Consider the following 20,339-nt stretch of genomic DNA (forward strand, 5'->3'; position numbering starts at 1 on the left):
GTTAGAGGGACTCCCTCCACGCACCACGGACATTCCTCAACCAAGGCCTGCACCCTCACACCCTCCAGGCCTGTTCATCTGAACCCCCACCCGGATATAGCATCTGGAGCGACCTACTCATTTTGCGTTCCTACCACTAAGCGGGAGCCTGGCAATGGCTAGGTGGCCTTTAAATACTTCTGGATGAAATGCAAAAGAATAAGGGATGGAGGGGTGGAGACAAGCCTACTGGATTTGGCAAATAGGACGCCTCCATTTTCACCTTCTCCTATTCTTCAGTGGCTCTCGAGTGATGTGGAACAGTTGTCACAGTGATTGAGGGGTTCTTAGTATCGGGGGCCAGCAAAGGACAGTGGAGACATCCTGCCCCAGTTGAGAAACACTCCAGCATCTGCTCTCTTCTGGTCTCACTTGAGTCATTGGTCAGTCACTTGGGCAATAATAATAACGATAATAGCCTTGTCTATGTGTGTCCTGGGTGTGGGTCCTGTCTCCCCGCCAGACTGGGAGCTTCCAAAGGGCAAGGGCCCTGTCTCCTTTCCTCTCTGGTCCACAGCTCCTCAACCCTCAAGACCAGAGGTCACAGGAAGGGCAGAGGGACATGACCTGGGGGTTACAGGGCAGCTTTGGAGCCTGACATTCGCATTCATAGCCCAGCTCTGCACTCCTATTGTGTGAGCTTAAATAAGTTACTTAATTGCAGAGCTCCGTTTCCCTCCTTTGTGAAACAGGAGCACTGGTACCGGCTCACAGGAGCTGTAGCAGGATTGACTTGAGGGCGCACAGGTCAAGCGTGGACAGGCCCTGGTACAGAGTAAGGACTTGAGAATGGGAGTTGTTAGTATAATGGGACTGGCAGCCTCCTGGAGAGGCTCCGACCCACCTCTCCCAGCTCTGGGCCTCACAGTTTCCTCCTCCGCCTGCTTCCCCACCCCCGCCCCACAGCCCTGACTCCTTCCCCGCCGCCAGGGCTCCGAGGGAGCAATCAGACAATAAGGTAAGAGCCCACTGAGGGAGATGACGGGGGCCTTGAGACAGCGGTGAGTGGAAGGCGGGGGCTGGCAGGCTGCCATCCCAGGGGGCAGAGAATGAATCACAGACGTGAAGGAGAGACTCACTGGCATGTCAGAGCCTGGGCCCCAGGCCTGGGCTGGAGCCCTGGTCTGTTTACAGAGTGTCAGAACAGGGGAGGGAGGCTCAGGTGGAAGCCGGTCTAAACCCAGTGTCCTCCCGCAACGTATCCCATTCTAGGGTCGATCCTGGACCAGCAGGGGAAGCAGCAGAACATGTAGGGGAAGTGCACAAGACTGTGCTGCTTAGCAAGTGATAACTTCTCTCTGAGCCTCATTTCCTCATCCGTAAAATGGGGATAATCATAGTGTCTGCCTGGTAGGGTTGTTTATAAGGATCAAATGACAAATACCCGTAGAGCACTCAGCACCGTGTCTCACACATAGAAAAAGAGTGGTTTCATTCTTATTGCTGTTAAGGGCTTGGTACGTTGAAGGAGGTGAGACCCACTCGGTCTCAGACCCAGAAGCAAATTCAGGGGGCAAAGTGGATAGAGTTGAGGGATGGGGAGGGGACCGGGCAGGACAGAGCCACAGGGTGGCTTTCTGGAGAAAAAAGCAGCATCTTGGTGCTGGGATTCCCAAGCACCTCTAAGGCTCTGTGATGCCCCTTAAAAGCACAGGGTCCAGGTCCACTCCTGATTTCTCTCCTCCTCCCCCACCCCCACCCCTGAGCCAGGGAGAGCATCTCTGCTTTCTGTCTGGAGATGTTGAGGAGGAGCGTTGTTAAACCTCACCATTCACGGGCCAGAGTCTCATGCCTGCCCTCAGTGGGGTGGACTCTGCCCCACTTCTGAGCCTGCTCATTCCCGGGCTGTCTCCCTGTCGCCATCTGCTCAGGACCTGGAGTCCTGCAGACCCTCCCACAGAAGTCCTGGTGAGGGGCCTGGGGACTCCATTCCAGAGTTCTCAGGGCACCTGAGTCTGCCAAGGGGTGCTGACGTACTGGGAGCCATGCCAACCTGCCATGTGTGTTGGCCGGGGTGGCCGTCCCTGGGGCCTCATTAGCTTTATCATACAGTGCCTCCAGTTCCCCAAGATGCATGCCTCCTTGCCTGGTCTGCAGACGGGTCCTCTGTTCTATGCCCTAAGAAAGGCTCTAGGCGTGAATGTCTCCTCCCCTGGGACTCCCAACTTGACTGAGCCTCCCCTCCACTCCTCTGCTCCTCCGAGGAGCCACCAAGGCCAGGATGGGCCTCCTTCCTCTCAGCCTATGGTTGGCTTGTATTAATTCAAGGCCCACCCGGACTGTTCTGGGCTCGGGATGGTTCAGGAGGCTTTGGGCTGAGCCCACACCTCCACCATACCTCTACCCAGGAGCGGGCCTGGGACAGCTGGAGTGCGCAAGCTCCTTGCCGGGCATTCAGAGCTCCCACCCCGGAAGACCCCCCTGCTCTCTGAGATGTGTCAGATTCCCTTACATGGAGCCTTCCAGCCCCCTGCCGGTCTTGTCCCGTATTTACCACATGTACCACGTGCAGCCCCACTCCCGCACTTTTGCTTGAGCCACTTCAGTCTGCATCTGTTGAGGTGCACCCTCTCAAGTGGACTGAGGTCTTGGATGTCTCAGGCTCAGCCCTCCCGCCTCCCCTCCTCTGAGTGCTGCTCTCTCCCGTGCTGCTTTGTGCCACTCACTACCTTTCCCTACAGAGGTCTCCTCCCCAGTAGCCCCAGTGCCCAGTACGGCGCTGGAGGAGAGAGCGGTGAGAGCGGTATTGCTCTGAGCCCAGGGTAGTTCTGGCCTGGAATTACCCCCAAATGACCCCTAATTGCTCGGACAGGAGGGTCAAGGATCACCTACGCCACCCAACTTCTTCTCTTAAGTTACCTGCCATGTTCTTTAAAGAATAGAGGGCAAGCAGGAGCCAAGTGCCTTGAGAAGAAGGGAGCCTGCCAAGTGGAGTGATTAAGAGCACAAGCCTCAACCTGAATCCTGGATTTGAATCCCAGCTCCGCCACAGACTAGCTGTGTGACCTTGGGCAAATTACTCAACCTCTCTGAGCCTTAGTTTTCTGAGATAATCATACCCAGTAGACTCGAGGATCGAATGCAATACTGTATATCCAGAGCACAGAACAAGGCCCAGCCCTTATTAGGCATTCTGTAAGTGGTAGTTACTATGATTAATAATTCATAGGCATTAATAACAACAATGTTAATAAGAGTAGCAATATTATCATTAGTGTGGGCCAAGGTGTTCCAGCCCCCCACCTCCCCCTCAGGGCCAAGGTCTGGGTCTCTCCAGCCAGGGCCCCAGCCCACCTCCCCTCTTTGTACAAGCACCAGAACCTATGTCTGTCTTCTTCCCTCCCCCTCAGATCCAAAGGGCCCGTCTGGTCATGCTCTTGTGAGGACAGTCTTCCTTTGGGGTGGAGAGAGCCACGGGCTTGGATTCTGTCCGTGGAGACTTCCCACCCTGTGCCACTGAGGGTTCTCTGGGAAGGGGCCTGGAGGCCTGGGGTATACTCACTAGGATGCCCAGTACCATCCTGGGTTGGCCTGGACATAGTCCTTAACGGGGTCACTGCAGAGAAAGGAGGGGGAGAGAATCAGAATCTCCCCTATGTCTCCATTTCCACGTCTGCACCTGCCCCACCACGGTTCCCAGGACTTGCGAAGAAGAAAGGAAGAAGGGATCCTGGTGGCATAGGGAGCCCCAGCCACAGTCCCCGGCTGGGACATGGAGGTACCCGGCTGTGGGGCTGGAAGATCTGAGAGGAATGACCACTTCCCAGGCACCAGCAGGCCCAGAAGGTACCGGGCCCACCCCTGCTGGATAGAGGACTCCTCTGTGGGCACTCCCTAAGATTCCTCCCCAGTGTGAGGGCCTCCACTGCCCCACATAAATCTTTTCAGGCAAACATTCCAAAAGCAGTCTGATTCAGGGACCCCCGCCCCAGGCCTTGCCATGGCTGCCCCTAGAAGGTGCTGGTTCACACAACCAACTCACCAGAAGGTAAAGAGAGCCACGACACCCAACGTCACCAGCAGCTGGATCAGTAGGATTGTATAGACCTAGGTTTGGGAGGGAGTTCCGGTCAGCTTGGGGAGCCCCCACTGGAGGCTAGGGAGGCTCAGGCCCCCAGTGAGGCTCAGCGAGTACCCCAGCTTCCCAGTGACTCAATCTACTCTCCAGACCTACATCCTATACCCTCCCCTTTCTTTCCTAGGGGTCACTAGAATGGACCCAGGACAAGGTGAAAGACAAGCAACTTTGCTCCAGAGCCCACCCCCACAGGACAAGGGGCCCCATGTATCTGGAGACAGGTTGAGACAATGAGTTTGGGTATAGCAGGGGGCAGTGGGGTGAAGCACTTCCCAGCAGGTGCTATCAGCTGGGGTCACTAGAGAAGGGGACACAGGGATGGCCTCTGTAGACAGAGGGCTGGGCCAGGGCCTTCTCAAGGGACACCCTGTCCTCCCCCCAGTCCCCCAGTCCTGGAGAGTTGGGAGGAGGTGGTTACCTTTCTGATGAAGACTCGGCGAACTTTCTGGTCGTCCCAACTGAAGGTGGTGAAGAGCTCATGGTCTCCGGCGGGGAATCCGTTCTCATAGCTGGAGCTGCCTGTATGGACATGGGGAGGGCCATGAGGGCTTTCATGTATATAAATGCTGCCCCCAATGGCCACCTGTTCAGAGCTGACTTTTGTCAAACTGGCTCTCTGGACTGGGGAAGCTTTTTTCTCTAGTTCCATTCTCAAACCTCCCACCCCACCCCATCCCACCCTCAGAACTTTTTCCCCAGCTGCTTCTCCTGAGTCCTGAGAATACACTGTCATCTCCCTACCCCTTCCTTGCATGCTGACTGGGGCTCCCTGGGGGCCAATCCCTGCCATACAAATGTGGCCCTTTTCTCTTGTGTCCCCCACTCTCCTCCCTAAACACGCTGGCTCCCTTTAGTGGCTAAGAATCAGAGAGAGAGAGCCACTCTCCCAAGGCCACCTAGCACATCTCAGGGTCTAAGGTCCTACCCCTGCCTGCTCTGAGGCCCTTGGGGTGAGAACCAGGGACTAGTTGGATGGGAGAACCTTCTGGTGCTCCAGCTGGGAAGCAGGGCAGGGGGAAGACTGGAGGGGGAAGTAAAGCCGGGACAAGGGCAAGGAGTGGGGTATGGCTGGGGATGAAGTTTGGGGGCCTGGTCCCAGAACTGAGAAACCAGATATCAGGCCTGTGAAAGAGCATAGGATCCACAGTCAAACAGACCCACATGTGGCTCCCTCTTCTCAGACTGACTATCAGCCATCTTGGAGTGTCTTCTGCGATATGGGTCCGTGACACTCACCTCCTGGGGACAAAACTAGATGAAAGCGAAAGCCGATGGCTCTGTGCCTGGTGGGGACTATGCTGCCCTCTCCTTTGCACCCCTCATCTGGGCCATTCCTGAGGCCTCTGCTCTGTTCTCTTCCACTGTCCTTTTAATTCTTGCCATTTCTCCACGATCTTACCCTCCCTCCACAGCAAAAGCGTCAGTCTTGGTCTTTCAAAGCTGACCCTGCATCAAGCTCTTTGATGGCTCCCCACTGCCTTTTACTCAAGTTCAAGTTCTTTAACAAAGCTTCCACAGCCTCCCCCGAGCTCTCAGCCCCAATGCACACTGTTCCCTCCTACTTTTCTCCAGCCTGACTATATTTTTTCGGCCACGTGCTTTCTTGCCTCTGCACATTATATTCTTTCAGCCTGAACACTCATTTCCCCGCCTCTTCACCAGGCTAACTCATTGAGTCTTCAGGACTCAATGTGGATACCCCTTTGTCCAGGAAGTCTTCCCTGACTGCCACACGGATTAGGTAGGCTGCCTAGGCCTCTATCACTGCATCTCTTTCATTGTGTGGTAGTCGTCTGTTTACTTGTCTATACAGTCAGGCCCGTGCGGGCAACAAGTCTTGCAAATCCATGCATTGCTAGAAATTTAGCACCACTGGTCACAGTGCTTGACACACACTTAGAAATGTTTGTCGCATGTTGACTAAAATGAGCTTCCTTCCTGCCCTGACAGTTCCCTGGAAAACACTATTTAAGGCAGCTAGCCCTGGCAACCTGGATATGGAAAATGAAGAAGGGGGAAAGAGGGGGACCCACTGCAAACCTGGGGCCTGGAGGCCCTCACCCTTTTGTCTTCCACTTTCATGTGCGGTCTACATCTGCCAAAGCCCAAATGGCCAGACCACTGAGCAGGCGATGAGGACAGAGAAAGTCCTGTGGGTGTCTGGGGCAGTGAGAAGGGCTCACACAAACACCAGACCTTCCTTGGCTCTCCAGTAGGTCACGGTGTGGTAGGTCTGCTTGGCTCTGGGCCGAGAGGGTTTGTGGTAAGGGGTGTGGACCATGGTGGCCACTCCCGGTGAGTAGAGGCTCTGTCTGAGGCATTGTTCCTGGGATTCCTTCTAGAATTCTGCTGGGGAGGGTGGGAGTATATAAGATGGGGGAGGGGGGGTTGAGGGGCTGCTTAGGGAGGCTGCCGGGGCTGAGGAAGATTTGAGAAGGGGCCCTTCCTTAGCACGTGGGGAGCTGTATGTTCCCAGCCCCAAGGCAAAGCTCCCACAAGCTGCTCAATCTAACAGAGGGGCTCCCACGGGCTGTGATTTTTGGTCTACACCAAAGAGGGAGCTGGCATTCGCCTGGGTAAGTGTGCCTATGAATTATGCCTAGCCATGAGGGGCACTAAGGCTGGCATCCATATACCTTCCCCATGTCATGTCCTCCTGTCCCCAACAAAGGCCTGGAGAAGGGAAGAGAGGTAAGGAAAGTGAGGGTGAAGTGATCCTCAGACCCCTGGCCCCCAACATCCCTGGGGCCTTCAGGGGGAAGTTTTGGATCAGCCCATATGTAAACACGACACCTCCACTCACAGGGAGCCAGCCACAGCTTAATGCTGCCCTTTCCTGTGTCTACTCTGACCTCTCTCCACCCTTTTAACGTACCCCTTTGAGGAAAGCCTTTCTAGAATAGCCCCTGATTCACCCCCTCCCCCTATTTACTCCCTCTAGTTGCCCTAGCTTGGTGACTTGAAAAGAATCCCCTCTTCTCCATCCAAGAGTACTATGACAGAAAATATTGTGTCTCTCCCTTTTCATGGAGTCCTCCTTGACCTACCCTTGGAATAGCCCTCCAAATCCCAAGCCTTTGACAACAGAGCTTCATATAACAACCATACAATGCATCTATTTATGGGCAACTTCCTCCTACCCAAGTTTTTCCTCTGGGCCTACCACTCCCCATGATGTTCCAGCCTCCAGGAGCTGAGAGACTTACTAGGATCCACATAGGCCCAGCTGGGATGGAGAGGCACAGCCGACGGGGCTGGGGGGAAGGCCCCTGCCTTCAACCCCTCTCCAGAGGTGGCCTCCTCATAGGAGGGCGGGGCCGAGGGCACTGCTGGAGTCTCCTTCTTCTCACCATTGGCCTGCTGCTGCCCCTCTGTCCCGGGGGCCTTGTTAGCCACGGAGATCTGTGGAATAGAGGTGAAGAGAGACAGTCACCAGGGAAAGGGTGCCTTCCAAGTCCTCCCCACCAGCCCCCAATGTCTGGAACTTCCATGGGTACTTTCTCACCTGCACTAGGAAGGGTGGGGGTGCAGACAATAATTTCCCTATTTTACACGGGATATGGAATATTATTCAGCCTTAGGAAAGAAGGAGATCCTTCCATTTGCAACAAGGCTCAGGGAAATAAGCCAGACACAGAAAGACAAAAACTGCGTGATACCAATTATATTGGGAATCGAAAATAGCCAAACTCATAGAAGCACAGAGTAGAATGGTGGTTGCCAGGGGTTGGGGGGTGGGGGAAATGGGAAGGTGTTGGTCAAAGGGCACAAAGTTTCCATTGTGCTAGATGAATAAGTTCTGGAGATCTAATGTACAGCATGGTGATTATAGTTAACAATACTTTATTGTATACTCGAAATCTGCTGAGAGGGTTGATCTTAAGTGTTCTCATCACACACAAAGAAAGGTAACTATGTGAAGTGATGTTAGCTGACTTGATTGTGATCATTTCACAATATACATGTATATTAAAACATTCAGGTCGTGTACCTTAAATATATACAATTACCATTTGTCAATTATACCCCAATAAAGATGGTGGCAGAGGAAGACTCTCCCCCCTCCCCCCCTTTTTTTTTTTTATAGATGGGAGAACTGAGCTCCAGGAGGGTCAGGGCTGGCCAGAGGCACACACTGAAGCTGGAATAAAAACTGAGGAAGGAGAGGGGAAAAAAACTGAGTGATTCGGTCGGTGAAGCGTCCGGCTCGTGATTTTGGCTCACGTCATGATCTCACAAATCGTGACATCAAGCTCTGTGTTGGGCTCAGGTGCCGAGCCTGCTTGGGATTCTCCCTCTCCCTCTCCCTCTCTCTCTCTCTCTCTGCCTTCCTGCATGCACATGCATCCCCTCTCTCTCTCAAAATAAATAAACTTTTAAAAAAGTTTAAAAAAATAACCGAGGAAGGAGAAATTCTTAGGAGAGGCCACCATGGGGCTGTCCCTGGGCCAGAGCAGGGGTGTGTATGGTTCCACTGTCTCCCTGGGGTTCAGGGAAGGGCCTGGCACAGAGTAGGCCCTCAAGAATATTATTGAATGAAAGATTCTTTCATTTAATCTCCCTGCTACCTTGGTGGTTATATTTTGACCCCTGGTGTTTTTTTTTTTTTTTAATGTTTATTTATTTTTGAAAGAGAGAGAGAGAAAGAGAGAGCAGGGGAGGAGCAGAGAGAGAGGGGGGAGGAGAGAGGATCTGAAGTGGGCTCTGTGCTGACAGCAGAGAACCCAATGAGGGGCTTGAACTCACAAACCATGAAATCATGACCTAAGTTGAAGTTGGATGCCCAACCAACTGAGCCACCCAGGCACCCCTGATCCCTGTTTTAAAATGAGGGAACTGAGGCTCAGAGAGGAAGGATGACTTGTCCAAGGTCACAGAGCCACACATAGCCCATTGGGCTGCAGAGCCCAGGCCCCATCCACTGGGACTGGCCTCCTTCTGTTGGGCTGGAGATGACACTAGGAAGGTGGGGATGGGCGGGCAGGGAAACAGAGAGGGGTGAGGGGAGATATGAGGAAGAAAGGGGACCATAGAGTGGGGAAAGGGCAAGAGGTCCCTGGTGAAGGGTCCTGTTTTGGCCTCATCCTGTTGTGAACCTCAGCCTCTCTCCCAAACCAGAACAGAATCACAGACCTTCACTGTTGGAAGGGATCTCAGAAGGTATCTAGCTCAACCCTTTCCTTCATTTGACAGATGAGGAAACTGAGGCCCAGAGGGAATTGTGCCATGGCAGGTTGAAAACTCAAGCCCATTTACACTCAGCTCTGCCCCAGGCCCCAGAGGGTCCACTTAAGCTTTGGGGAGAGGATGTGAGCTGGAAGGGCCTGAGTGCTGCCGCCAGGGAAGGGAAGACTGTGGGGGAGGGGGTGTATGAAAACTGACCAGCAACAAAAAGACTAAGCCTCAGAAAATGAATGGGATTTAGTTCTGGCTTCAGAAAGAATGTGTTAAACCCGAAGGGCCGCAGAGGAAGGCCGCTGAATTCATTCTTTGTAGGTTGCGTCCAGCTGAGGCAGCCCAGAGGGAAGCGAGCACCAGAACATCTCTGTCTCCACTCAGCCCTAAGGACCACTGAACTGGAAAGTTCTTTTCCATCCTCAGAAAGCCTGTGAGCCAGCTGGGGGTCAGAGGCAGAGGAGGCGGGGCGATGTGCTACATTCATTGAGGACAGGAGGCGATGTCAGCAAAGTGACTGGGGTGGGGGGGTGGAATCAGCAGTAGGTGTGGGGAGGGGGCTTTTCATTTTCACCACGGTGAACACCCCCCAGGCCTCCTTAGGGAAGGGCCTTGAGGAGCCTAGGCCTGTGAGGATGGGGCCCTGGTTCACCTGCTGCCCTCCCACTCCCCAACCTCCTTCCTCATCTAGACCAGAAGGCTCACATCCAGGAAAACCCATTTCAGCCCACCAGAACCAAGGTCCTTTGAAACCAGACCCAGGAAAAGAATTATCACCTCTGACTTCAGCCCTGTCACGAATGGGCCCTCCTCCCAACCCCCACCCTGCCGATCAGCCCCAGAGCCTCCTGGGCCCTGCCCCCCATACACACACACACACACACACACACACACACACCCTCATTCCCAAGTGAGGTCTGCCCAATGGCAGGAGGTGGTATCACCAGTGACATCATTTTGAGGTCTCAGGAGCTTAAAAACAGAGAGGAGGGTCTGAGAGCCCAGGGAAGGATGCCATTGGCTCTGAGGCTCATCTTGGAGAAAGGAAGGGGGAGTGTAGGGGAGGCTCCTCTTCTGTTTTCTCTGCCCAATCCTTGGCACCCCCAAAACAGAGGGCCAGAGGACCCTCCCCCTTTGCCCCAGGCCCTGATTGTTGTATAATTCCACAGGCTGTTGATGTTATGTAACCACACTAGGCCAGCCAAGTCTCTGCCCCAGCCCTTCCCCTCCATTTCAGGCCTAAAACTAGAAAAAAAGAGACGACGTTTTATCTGGTTCCATCTAGTCCCATGTCGAGCCAAAACAAAAACACAAATTAAAGCATCCTGATGCAGGGTTGTCATAGTAATCCCCTCCCCCCCACCCCCCCCCCCAAGCATGTGTCCAGATGTGGAATGAGTTGGCTGGGGGGTGAGGGTGGGGGTTTCTGTGGAGGTGGGAAAGATGAGCATAATGTGGTTGGGGCAGGATAGGCACCACTCCTTGGGGCTCACCCAGGTGCCCCCTTCTAGTCCCCCCACCACACCCTGGACACCCAGGTTGATTCCTTAAGGGAAACTGGGTACCTGTGAAGAGTACTGAGATGCCAAAGCCCCTGGGGTGAGAGGGCCTGTTGGGCAGGAAGAGGCCCTGACCTATCACTTGAAATGCGCCTTTTGGTCCTCTGACTGCAACACGGACCACAGAGGACCTTCGCACAAGCACCGGGGAAGGATGCTGATAGTGGTCCAGAGAGTTTGCTCGGGATGACGGGGAGTGGGGAGCCGAAGGATGAAGGATGATGGTGCAGGTGGGGGAGATGCCGGTACCTTTCCTTGTGTCATGGTGCCGTCTCTCCGGGAAGGGGTCCCTGAGGCAGGGGCGGCCGCTTGGGTCACCGCAGCCTGCCTGCGTCTCTTCCTTCCTCCGCGTGGGTTCTAGCAACATCCACTGCAGCCGGGCCAGGCGGACCGGAATGTACCATTCAGGCGCAGGAGGAGGAGGGGGCCCGGAGGCGGGCTGGGAGGCTGCTGCGGAGGCCGCTGCGGATTTACAAGCCCGTGGGGAGGAGGAGGCGCGCCGCCCCCTCCCCCGTCCCCTCCACCCTGAACCCTCATCCCGGGACTAGGGAGCGCGTGCTGCAGAGCCACCCAAGTGGATGGGTCCGCAGGGCGGGAGGAGGCGAAGGGACTCCGTGACACCCGACCAGCTGATGCTGCCTCCCTGTAACTGGAGCTGGGTGTCAGGGCCTTATCGCTCCACCATCTCTGCCGCTGACAGGTTCTTTCTGTTCAAGCCTCAGCCTCCCCCTTCCCTGCCTCTGGATGCGTCCCAGATTTCTGTCTCCATTTCCACCTCCCCTCTCATCTGTTTCATCATCCACGGCAGAGTGGGGAAAGTCTCCCACGGCCGGCTCATCTACCCTCCCTGGTTTCTAATAGGGCCCCTGGGCCCTCAGTTCCTATGGGCCTTTGGCAAGCCATATAGGCACCTCTCCTTCGCCTCCATTTTCCCACCTGTGAAATGGGAGCAATGGGCCCCTCCCTACCTTGTCGCAGAGGCCTGGTGTGGGAGGATGCAGGTGCTGGTGTTTTTGTTTTTGTTTTTTGTTTTTTGTTTTTTGTTTTTTCCAGCCCTGCTGGACCATCTAACCAGGCCTTTCTGGAGAGGCTTCTAGCTCTGTCTCAAAGCGTCTCCAACTCCCATCCCCATTCCCAAGCTGCTACTTCCTTTCTGCCTCCACTCCTGCCTCCATCACCCCTGCCCCCTTCCAGAGCCTGTTCCCTCCCCTCTCCCAGGCTTGTCCTTGGGAATTGGCCATCGCCAGGCCCAGTTTTCCAAAGCTGCTGCAGTGTTGCTACGGAGTTTGCAATCTCACGAGCTGGGCTGGAGTCCCAACTTGATCACCCTCTGGCCTTGTGACTTTGGCAAGGCCTTGATCTCTGTGAGCTGCAGCGTCTCCTGCGGAAAGAAAGAGCTCTGTCCATCCTAGATTGACTGTGAGGCACACAGGTTATGGCGGTGGAAGCGCACTGAAGACCACAAAGTGCAGCCAGCATGTGAGTCATTATCAGCTGAGGAATTAGCGTCTTGGGCCGCTCCAGGGTGAGGACTCTGAGATCTGCCTAAAAGGATCTGAACTTCGTAGGATAAGATGAGAAACCAAGTCCCAGTGCAGGGATGGCCCCTTACCGTCTGCTTCTCTGTCGTCTCTCAGCTAGACCCACCTAATGACGGTGAGAGAGCAGGGTGCTTGGTGTGCAGCTAGATTATGGAGTTGTGACTCCAACTCTGTTCGCCCTTTGTATCCCGCTCCCTAGCTACCAACTGCCTACATGCTTGCTTAAGCCGGGGTGTCCCTGTCTAGAGGCTCTCTCAGCCCTCGCTGTCCTTCCCAGCCCTTCTCCTGCCCCCTTCCTCCTGCAAACTGTTGGCATAGTTCCCCCCACCCCCACTGCTGCTCAAGGTCTGCCTGGCCTGCACGCCACCACCGTCCCCTCCCCCCTCCCCCTGCCCCCCCCCCCCGAATCTGTGTTCTGGAGCAGTTTTCTCCTCCTGCGTGACAGCTCTAGTGGCCACCTCCTCCAGGAAGCCTCCCTGGCCCCTGGTCTGGGATTGGTGCTTTTTTCTGTAGTTTCCTAGCACCCGTCACATGACACTGTGGAGTTTTTTTGTCTCCCTGGTAGATTCTAAGAGAACCTGTCTAGCAGTTTCCACGTTGGCAGGGCTGAGAACTGTGGCAGGCATGTGGAATGTACTCGATAAATCCTAGCTGTGACTATTACCCAGACATATGGTGTTACACAGAGCCTGAATTTATGTAGGCCTCAGCATTTTCATGTATTTGCGAATCTCAGTTGCTCCTTCTCTCCCTGTTTACTCCACTCCTGCCACACAGGCCTCTTGGCTGTTCCTTGACAGGCTAAGTATACTGTTAGCTCAGGGCCCTTGCACTTGCTACGTCCTCTGCCTGGAATGTCTACAGATTGCTGTATGGGTCACTCCCTCACTCATTTCACAGCTCTGCTCACACATCACCTTCTTGGGAAGGTCTTCCTGATCCTATATAAGTAGGAATGCCACCAATGTACCACCACCCAGTTCATCGGGCAGTCTCTTTCCTGCCCCAGCTTTATTTTATTTTCTTGGCAATTGTGACCTCTGACACATATCTTGTGTTTAGACTTTTGGTCCCTCTTTCTCTTCTAAGCTCTCAGCGTCAGCTGTTAGTATTAGCCTCAAGGATTCCATAAATGTTGTTTAATGAAATAATTTCCACCCTCATAAGGCAGCTCAGTTCCGCTGTTATTCCTTCATCACGTGTGTCGTGCCTAGCTCTATGTGACACACTGTGGTAGAAGCTTTGGTGGTTCAAAGGGGACTCAGACATGCAGCCTTTCTTCGGCGGGAAAAGGTCCATTCAGAGCTCACCCCTGCGCATTGCCAGGGCGGGAAGCAGGCTCAGGCAGGATCGCTAGAGAAAGGGGTGACTGAGGGGAGCCAGGCACAGTGAGAGGTTCCCCAGGGAGCCGGGAGCTTGTTGGGGTCACATCTCTGACTCTCTAGCCCAGAGAATGGGCTTTATTCTGTTAGCATCAGAAGTGGGGGCGGGGGGAAGTTCCAAGGGTTTTCAAGCAGGGGAATAGGTTCGAAATCATGCTTCAGAAAGACCAAACTGCTGTAGTGATATTTGTCGTTAAAACATTCTCTTGAACAAGAAGGGAAGAAGGGTCAGCCTGTGAGGAATGGTGGGGAGGGCCTGAAGGAGGGCAACGCTGATGAGAATGCAGACTCTGTGAGTTCTTGTGGCAGCCTGGAGCCCAGACTGCAGAGTGGTCTGCCTGGGCTCAAATCCTGGCCCTGGGCAAGATGCTTTGCTTCTCTGTGCCTCTGTTTCCTCACTGAGTTAGTATTAGTAAAACACTCAGAGCAGAGCCAGGCATATAACAAGTGCCCCATGCATGTTTGCTAATTTAAAAATAAGACAAATGATCCAGGGACAGAAAAGATGGAGAGAGGCAGACAGCTTGGGGCAGGATTGACAGGACTTGGGAAGAGGCTGAAGACAGAGGGATTTGCAGGCTGAGACCCTGGGAGAATGGTGCCATTAGTAAGAGGGAGGAAGGGGCTGATGTGTTTGGTTGGGGGGGGGGTGTCAGGTAGAGTTTGTGGTGCTCCTGGGATATCTAGGTAGAGATGTCTCCTAGGCAGTTAGCTAGAGGCTTCTGGTACCCAGAAGAGATGTCTAGGCAGTGCCTTCCTTACATAGCTCAGGGGGCACCTTGCATTGTATTTTAGGGGAATGTCATGCCCTTTCCCACCCTGGAGCCCAGCTCTGGGGCCTCATCAAGTCGAGCAGTGCAGCAGCTGGGACTGGGCTGGATTCGGAGGTTTGGGGCTCCTTGGTCGTTAGCACGTGGACAGTGGCTGAATCATGGAATACATGACGACATCCTGCAGAGTGAGGCCAAGGAGGGAAGAGGCCCAGAGCAGCACCTGGAGGGGGGTGGAGAGTCAGAAGAAAGTTCTTCCCTCTCTCCCAGAACCCCCTCACCGTCTTCAATGACCAGGCTGAGGTAAGAGGGACAGACTCAGAGACCACCAGTCCGTGTGGCCGGGGCCACTCTTCAGAGCAGGGGAGGGTGTGGGCCCCCATGTTTCCTTTCCCCTCCTTTCAGGCCAACGCAAGCGAGGCAGCCCATCCCCATCCTTGTTCTGCTCCGCTTCTCAGCCAGCTCTGTTTGCAGCAAGCGCCTGGGAGGTGGGACGGGGGGGAGGGGGGGCGGAGGTATGGACAGAGGCGAGGTTTCTCTTTCTACAGCCATAGAAGCAAGAGGCCAAAGAGGGTGAGTGACAAACCCAAAGTTACATGACATGTTGGGGGTCAAGCTGAGATGAGAAGAGTGGATGTGACCCCATCTCCAGGACCATCAGGCCAAGAGTGTTTCAGTGACGGCACTTGGTCGGGGTGTGGTGGGGGGAGCTGGGGGCTCTCCAGCTCCCTAGATGGGCAAAAGCAGAGCTTTCCGGGTACCTCTTCCCAGATCCTTACCCATAACTGCCCCCCCCCCCCAACCTGCAACAGCCCCTGTCCCCCAGGGATGAAGAGAGAACCTGCACATTTGAAGTCAGTAAGAGGGAAGGGCCGAGGCAGTGGCTAGAGCTCCGGTCCTCACAGCAAACAGGTTTCTCAGGGTGGGCTATGAGAGGTGGAGGTCCAGGTGAGCTCAGGCATACCAATGTGCCCTCCTGGCTTTACCTGGCTGCCTTCCTACAAATTGTCCTCCTGGTCCCTGGCCCCCTGCCCCTCTCACTGCTGTCCTTACAGGCCCTTCCTACCTCCCCCTCCAGCAGCCCTGCCACAAAGAACCTGACCTCCCGGACTGGCCAGCCATAGTCTGGTGACACAACTTCTCTATGCTAGGGTTTCCATTCCTACCTCCTCACCCCCTTCCCCGTGACAAGAGGCCTCCCCAGATATGTCTCCACAGCACAGGGACATGAAGCCTCTTCCCAGCTGCAAGGACTGCTTACAGGTGTGAAACCACATTCCAGTCCCCCTCTATCCTCCCCACCCCCCAACTTCTGGGCGTTTGCTGGGGGAGCTGGGGCAGGGGGAGCCAAGTGCAGGAGCTGCCGTTTCCAGGCTCTTCACACCCAGCCCCATCTGCTCTGTTGCTCTTAGCAGTGTCCAGACCCTTGATAAGTCATTTCTGTCCCCTGGGTCTTGCTGTTGGGGCTCGCCCTCCCTGATTCCTAGCATGGCCACGGGTTCTGTTGAGACCACACGTTGTGCTACGGGATTTTTATATGTGCACGTCTGTTTCTCTACCAGATGGAAAGATCCTTAAAGGTTGGACTCGATCGGGACGCCTGGGTGGCTCAGTCAGTTAAGCATCCAACTTCAGCTCAGGTCATGATCTCATGGTCTGTGAGTTTGAGCCCCGCATCGGGCTCTATGCTGACAGCTCAGAGCCTAGAGCCTGCTTCAGATTCTGTCTCCCTCTCTCTCCTCCCTCCCTTGTTCACGCTCCATCTCCCTCTCTCTCTCAAAAAATAAATAAACATTAAAAAAAAAAAGTAAGACTATCCTTCCAGCCCCCACTCCTCTTCCACTGGGTAGAGTTCACTGATAAAGAAGAATACAGGTAGGTTTTGGATTAGGTCTATCTGGGTGCAAATTTTGATCTTACCACTTAGGCAAGTCATTAAACCTCTCCAAGCTTAGTTTTTTCATCTGTAAAATGGATATTCATTCATTAATTCACTCATTCAACCAATATTCACCGAGGGCCTGCTACATCTCAGGCAATCACGCAGATACAGCATCTAACACAAAAGACACAAATCCCTGCCCTGTGGGCCTTGCTTTTTAGTGGGGAACCTTAGTGCCTGTCTCAAAGAGTGATTGGGAGGACTCGATGAGCTAATTAGGATCAAGCTTCTCACAGGGCCTGATGTGATAGGCCTGACAGGTTAGAGCTGTTGTGAACATCCATCCAGGGCCACTTATCAAGAGCTTACTGTGTGCCAGCCCCATGCTAGGTGCTGAGGAGACAAGATGTGGAACAGCCATCCACACCCTCGGGGAACTCAGTTTAATGCCCCTAATGTGTGTTGAATGGGCACTACCCTGGTCATTGTTCAGAAGCTTAAAACAAGCACCAGTCTGTAGTGCGTGCTACCAAGAGCCATAAAATTCTAGTAGGCGTGACATGACAGGTGTTTATCCCCTGGTACCCTACAGACTAAGTCACACATGATTGATGTGCTTTCAGGAGGTTCCGAAAAAGGAGTGGTTATATTTGGCTGGGGGACAGAAAGGATCTGGAGGAGGTGGCTTTTGAACAGCATCTGAAAGAAAAGAGTAGGATTCCACAGACAGAGAGTGGTGGCAGAGATATGAAGGGCGGCCCTTCAAGGGACCAGAAGGGCACAAAAATAAGTGCTTGGAGGAAGGAAAACAGGAGGCGCCAATTGTGTGCCTAATCCCAAGACGACCTAGCCCAGGGTGAGGGTGGAGGTTGGTCTAGGCAAGGCAGCTGAATTCACAAGCACAGGAGACAACTCTCCAAGAGGTGGGTTGGAGAGACCCCTTTCCTAGCCCTCTACCCTCGAGCAAGACTACAGCAGGCTCAGAATGCCACCATTAGAAGTTCATTTCCTTGAGCAAGCGTCAGCTTCCAGGAGGTCCCTCACAGAAACAAACCACGAAAGTGAAACTCCCTGAGTGGTGCGACACGTTGTAGATACTTCGCACGCACCACGTCCCTTCCCTTTCTCCTAAGCGGAAAGCTCCGTTTCATGAGCCAGGAACCTTGTAAATATTTCAGTGGCGTCTGTGTGGTTGAGGCTGTGAAGACTGTTCTCTGCAGCACTCGTGACAGTGAGGTCTGGGAGATGTCTCAGGCCCGTTACAAGTGTTTGATCAGCCTCATGTTAAAAAAAAAAAAAAAAAAAAAAAAAATTTCCCCGGAACTGTTGACAGTCACTGGCGTGAGACAGATTTGCACTTTTTCTGGAAAGAGGCCAGAACATGAACCAGCAGAGAGTTACATCTCACAAAAGAGGCCATGGCCAAGGCCTGACAACCAGGCATGAGCTCCTCCACCCCCAACACAGCCCCAAGCCATCAACTGGGCCAGGCAAGGGCTCTGTCACACTAGGGGTCCCGGAAGGAAGCCCAGGAAAGAAAACAAGAGAAAGTGGCTGTGCCTCTACCGCCAGGGCTGGAGCTAGAATTGAGGACAAGTTGACCGGGCCTGTTGCCTTTGAATTCTTCTTCTTCTTCCTCCTTTTTTTTTTTTTTTTTAAAGAAATATTTTGTGGTGGTAAGAACATTTACCATGAGATATACCCTTTTATATTTTTAAGTGTGCAATCCAATATTGTTAACTACAAGCACGATGCCGTACAGCAGATCTCTAGGACTTATTCATCCTGCATAGCTGAAACTTTATACTAATTAAACAACAACTCGCCATTTCCTCCTCCTCCCCCCGCCCCTGGAAACCACCATTCAACTCTCTGCTTCTATGAGTTTGTCTCCTTGAGATACCTCATGAAAGTGGAATCATACAGCGTTTCTCTCCTTTCGTGACTGGCTTATTTTACTTATAATGTCCTCAAGTTTCATCCATGTTATCCCAAAGGCAGGGTTTCCCTCTTTTTTAAGGTTGAATAATATTCCATTGTGTATACACTATGCTTCTTTATCCGTCCCTCCAACTGGTTTGTATGTTGATTTTGTATCCCATAACTTTACTGAATTCATTTGTTCTGATGGGGTTTTCTGAAATCTTTGGGGGGGTTTTCTACCTATGAGGTCATATCATCTGCAAGCTGATATTTTTACTTCTTCCTTTCCAATGTGGATGCCTTTTATTCTTTTTTCTTGCTAATTGTTCTGGCTGGAACTTCCAGTACCGTGTTGAATAGAAGTGGCAAGAGAGAAAGTAGCTTTAGAGGAAAAGCTCTCGGTTTTTCAACATTCAGTATGATATTAGTGACAAGATTTTCACATATTGCCTTTATTATGTTGAGGTAATTTCCTTCTATCCCTGGTTTGTTGAGTTTTATCATGAAAAGAAGCTGAATTTTGTCAAATGCATCTACTGAGATGCTAATGTGATTTTTAAAAAATCTTTCATTCTGTTCATGGATGTATCTCATTAGTTGATTTCTGTTTGTTGAACTGTCTTTGCATCCAGGGATAAATCCTCCTTGGACATGGTGTGTGATTCTTTACATGTGTTGAATTCGGTTTGCTAGTATTTTGTTAAGGACTTTGGCATCTATGTTCATCAGGATATAAACACCTAGTAGTTTTCTTTTCTTGTGATAGCATCGTCTGGCTTTGATATCAGAATACTGCGGGTGTGATAAAATGAATTTGGAAGTGTTCCCTTCTTTCAATTTTTGGGAAGATTTTGACAAGGATTGGAGTGAATTCTTGAAAAGCTTGGTAGAATTCACCAGTGAAGCCATATAGTCCTGGGCTTTTCTTCGATGGGTGGTTTTTGCTTACTGATTCATTCTCCTTACTAGTTATAGTCTCTTCAGATTTTCTATTTCTTCATGATTCAGTCTTGGAAAGTTGTGCGTTTCTAGGAATTTATCCATTCCTTCTAGGCTATCCAATTTCTTTTGGCACTAGGGGACTTTAAATTCTGACATGTTCACAACCAGGTTGGGCTCAAGTGGATAAAGCACATAACCTATTAAGACACAGGGAGAGGAGAGGAAGGAAGAGTATGACCCGGACTGGACAGTGTGAACTCTCAAGGTGTGTTCCCTGCCACCTGTGGACTTTGTGATTTTGTACATTGGGAAATGGAAGTCAGGGAGCAGAGCAGCTTGGCTGGAAGAAGAAGGACTAGCAGGACTCTGTTGAACCCTAAGGCATCCAGCCCAATTGGAGCCTTGCAGGCTCCAGCTTGCCTCAGTCATCCATTCCACAACATGTAGAGAGCCCCTACTGGCTAGAAGACACGGAGGCAGGCCTTATGGTGATGGCAAGATGCAGAAGCCACCCTCAAGATGCTGGAGAGGAGAGAAGACAAGCCCACGGTTAAACTTGGGACCCTCAGGGCTGTATAGTAAGAACCATAACAGAGGAAAGGGAGGCCTGGGAATCCTTCAAGGGAGTTGGCATTTAAACCCGTCTTTGAACACCAAGCACGATTTTCAAAATCTATACAGATTTCCTTTTCCGGTTACATAATTAAAGTGTGTTCATAATTTAAAAAATTTTAAGCAAATGTAAAATGGGAAGAAAAAAATAGTTATCTACTTCCATAACCTGGAGAAAAATCATGGTTAAAATATTGGTGTGTTTTCTTCTGGTCTGCCTTCTTTTTTCCCTTGATTTTGTCCCTACATCTTGAAGGTAGCATTTTGGCAGACACAGCTGGAGGAAGGAATGGAGAGGCATGTGACAAGGAGGAGACCACAGAATAAGGGCACGGTGTCTCTGAGCTGTCTCTGTGCCCACATTGGGGTTGTCAGAGCCCCGACCAAGGGGGCTCCCTTCCCCCCACCCCTTAGCCCTTAGCTCTCTGATTGGCTA

At 52.5% G+C, this 20,339-nt stretch overlaps 1 protein-coding gene and 1 long non-coding RNA gene across 4 annotated transcripts in view; one reads left to right on the plus strand and one right to left on the minus strand.

Annotated features, from left to right (window-relative positions):
• FAIM2 (Fas apoptotic inhibitory molecule 2) overlaps window positions 1–11,267 on the minus strand; it is a 34,221-nt gene extending 22,954 nt beyond the window's left edge. Inside the window, exons 1-5 of one of the 2 annotated variants that reach the window (XM_045463164.1) lie at window positions 11,101–11,267; window positions 7,324–7,519; window positions 4,536–4,636; window positions 4,022–4,086; window positions 3,542–3,595 (exon numbers count right to left, since the gene is read on the minus strand). In XM_045463164.1, the coding sequence (XP_045319120.1) occupies window positions 3,542–3,595; window positions 4,022–4,086; window positions 4,536–4,636; window positions 7,324–7,519; window positions 11,101–11,115 (431 nt within the window). In that variant the 5' untranslated portion in view covers window positions 11,116–11,267. Of the gene's footprint in view, window positions 1–3,541; window positions 3,596–4,021; window positions 4,087–4,535; window positions 4,637–6,313; window positions 6,414–7,323; window positions 7,520–11,100 lie in introns of those variants that run through there. The other variant, XM_045463165.1, reaches the window with a different exon arrangement.
• On the plus strand, window positions 590–16,220 carry LOC123590248. Of its 2 annotated transcripts, none has more exons than XR_006708685.1 (3): window positions 590–997; window positions 14,570–14,847; window positions 16,107–16,220. It is a non-coding gene; the product is annotated as an uncharacterized LOC123590248 (long non-coding RNA). The 2 variants fall into 2 exon arrangements; XR_006708686.1 differs by lacking the exon at window positions 16,107–16,220 and adding an exon at window positions 14,950–15,047.
• The last annotated feature ends 4,119 nt before the right edge of the window (window positions 16,221–20,339 follow it).

Source organism: Leopardus geoffroyi, chromosome B4 (assembly GCF_018350155.1).
Source record: "Leopardus geoffroyi isolate Oge1 chromosome B4, O.geoffroyi_Oge1_pat1.0, whole genome shotgun sequence".
NCBI lineage: Eukaryota > Metazoa > Chordata > Mammalia > Carnivora > Felidae > Leopardus > Leopardus geoffroyi.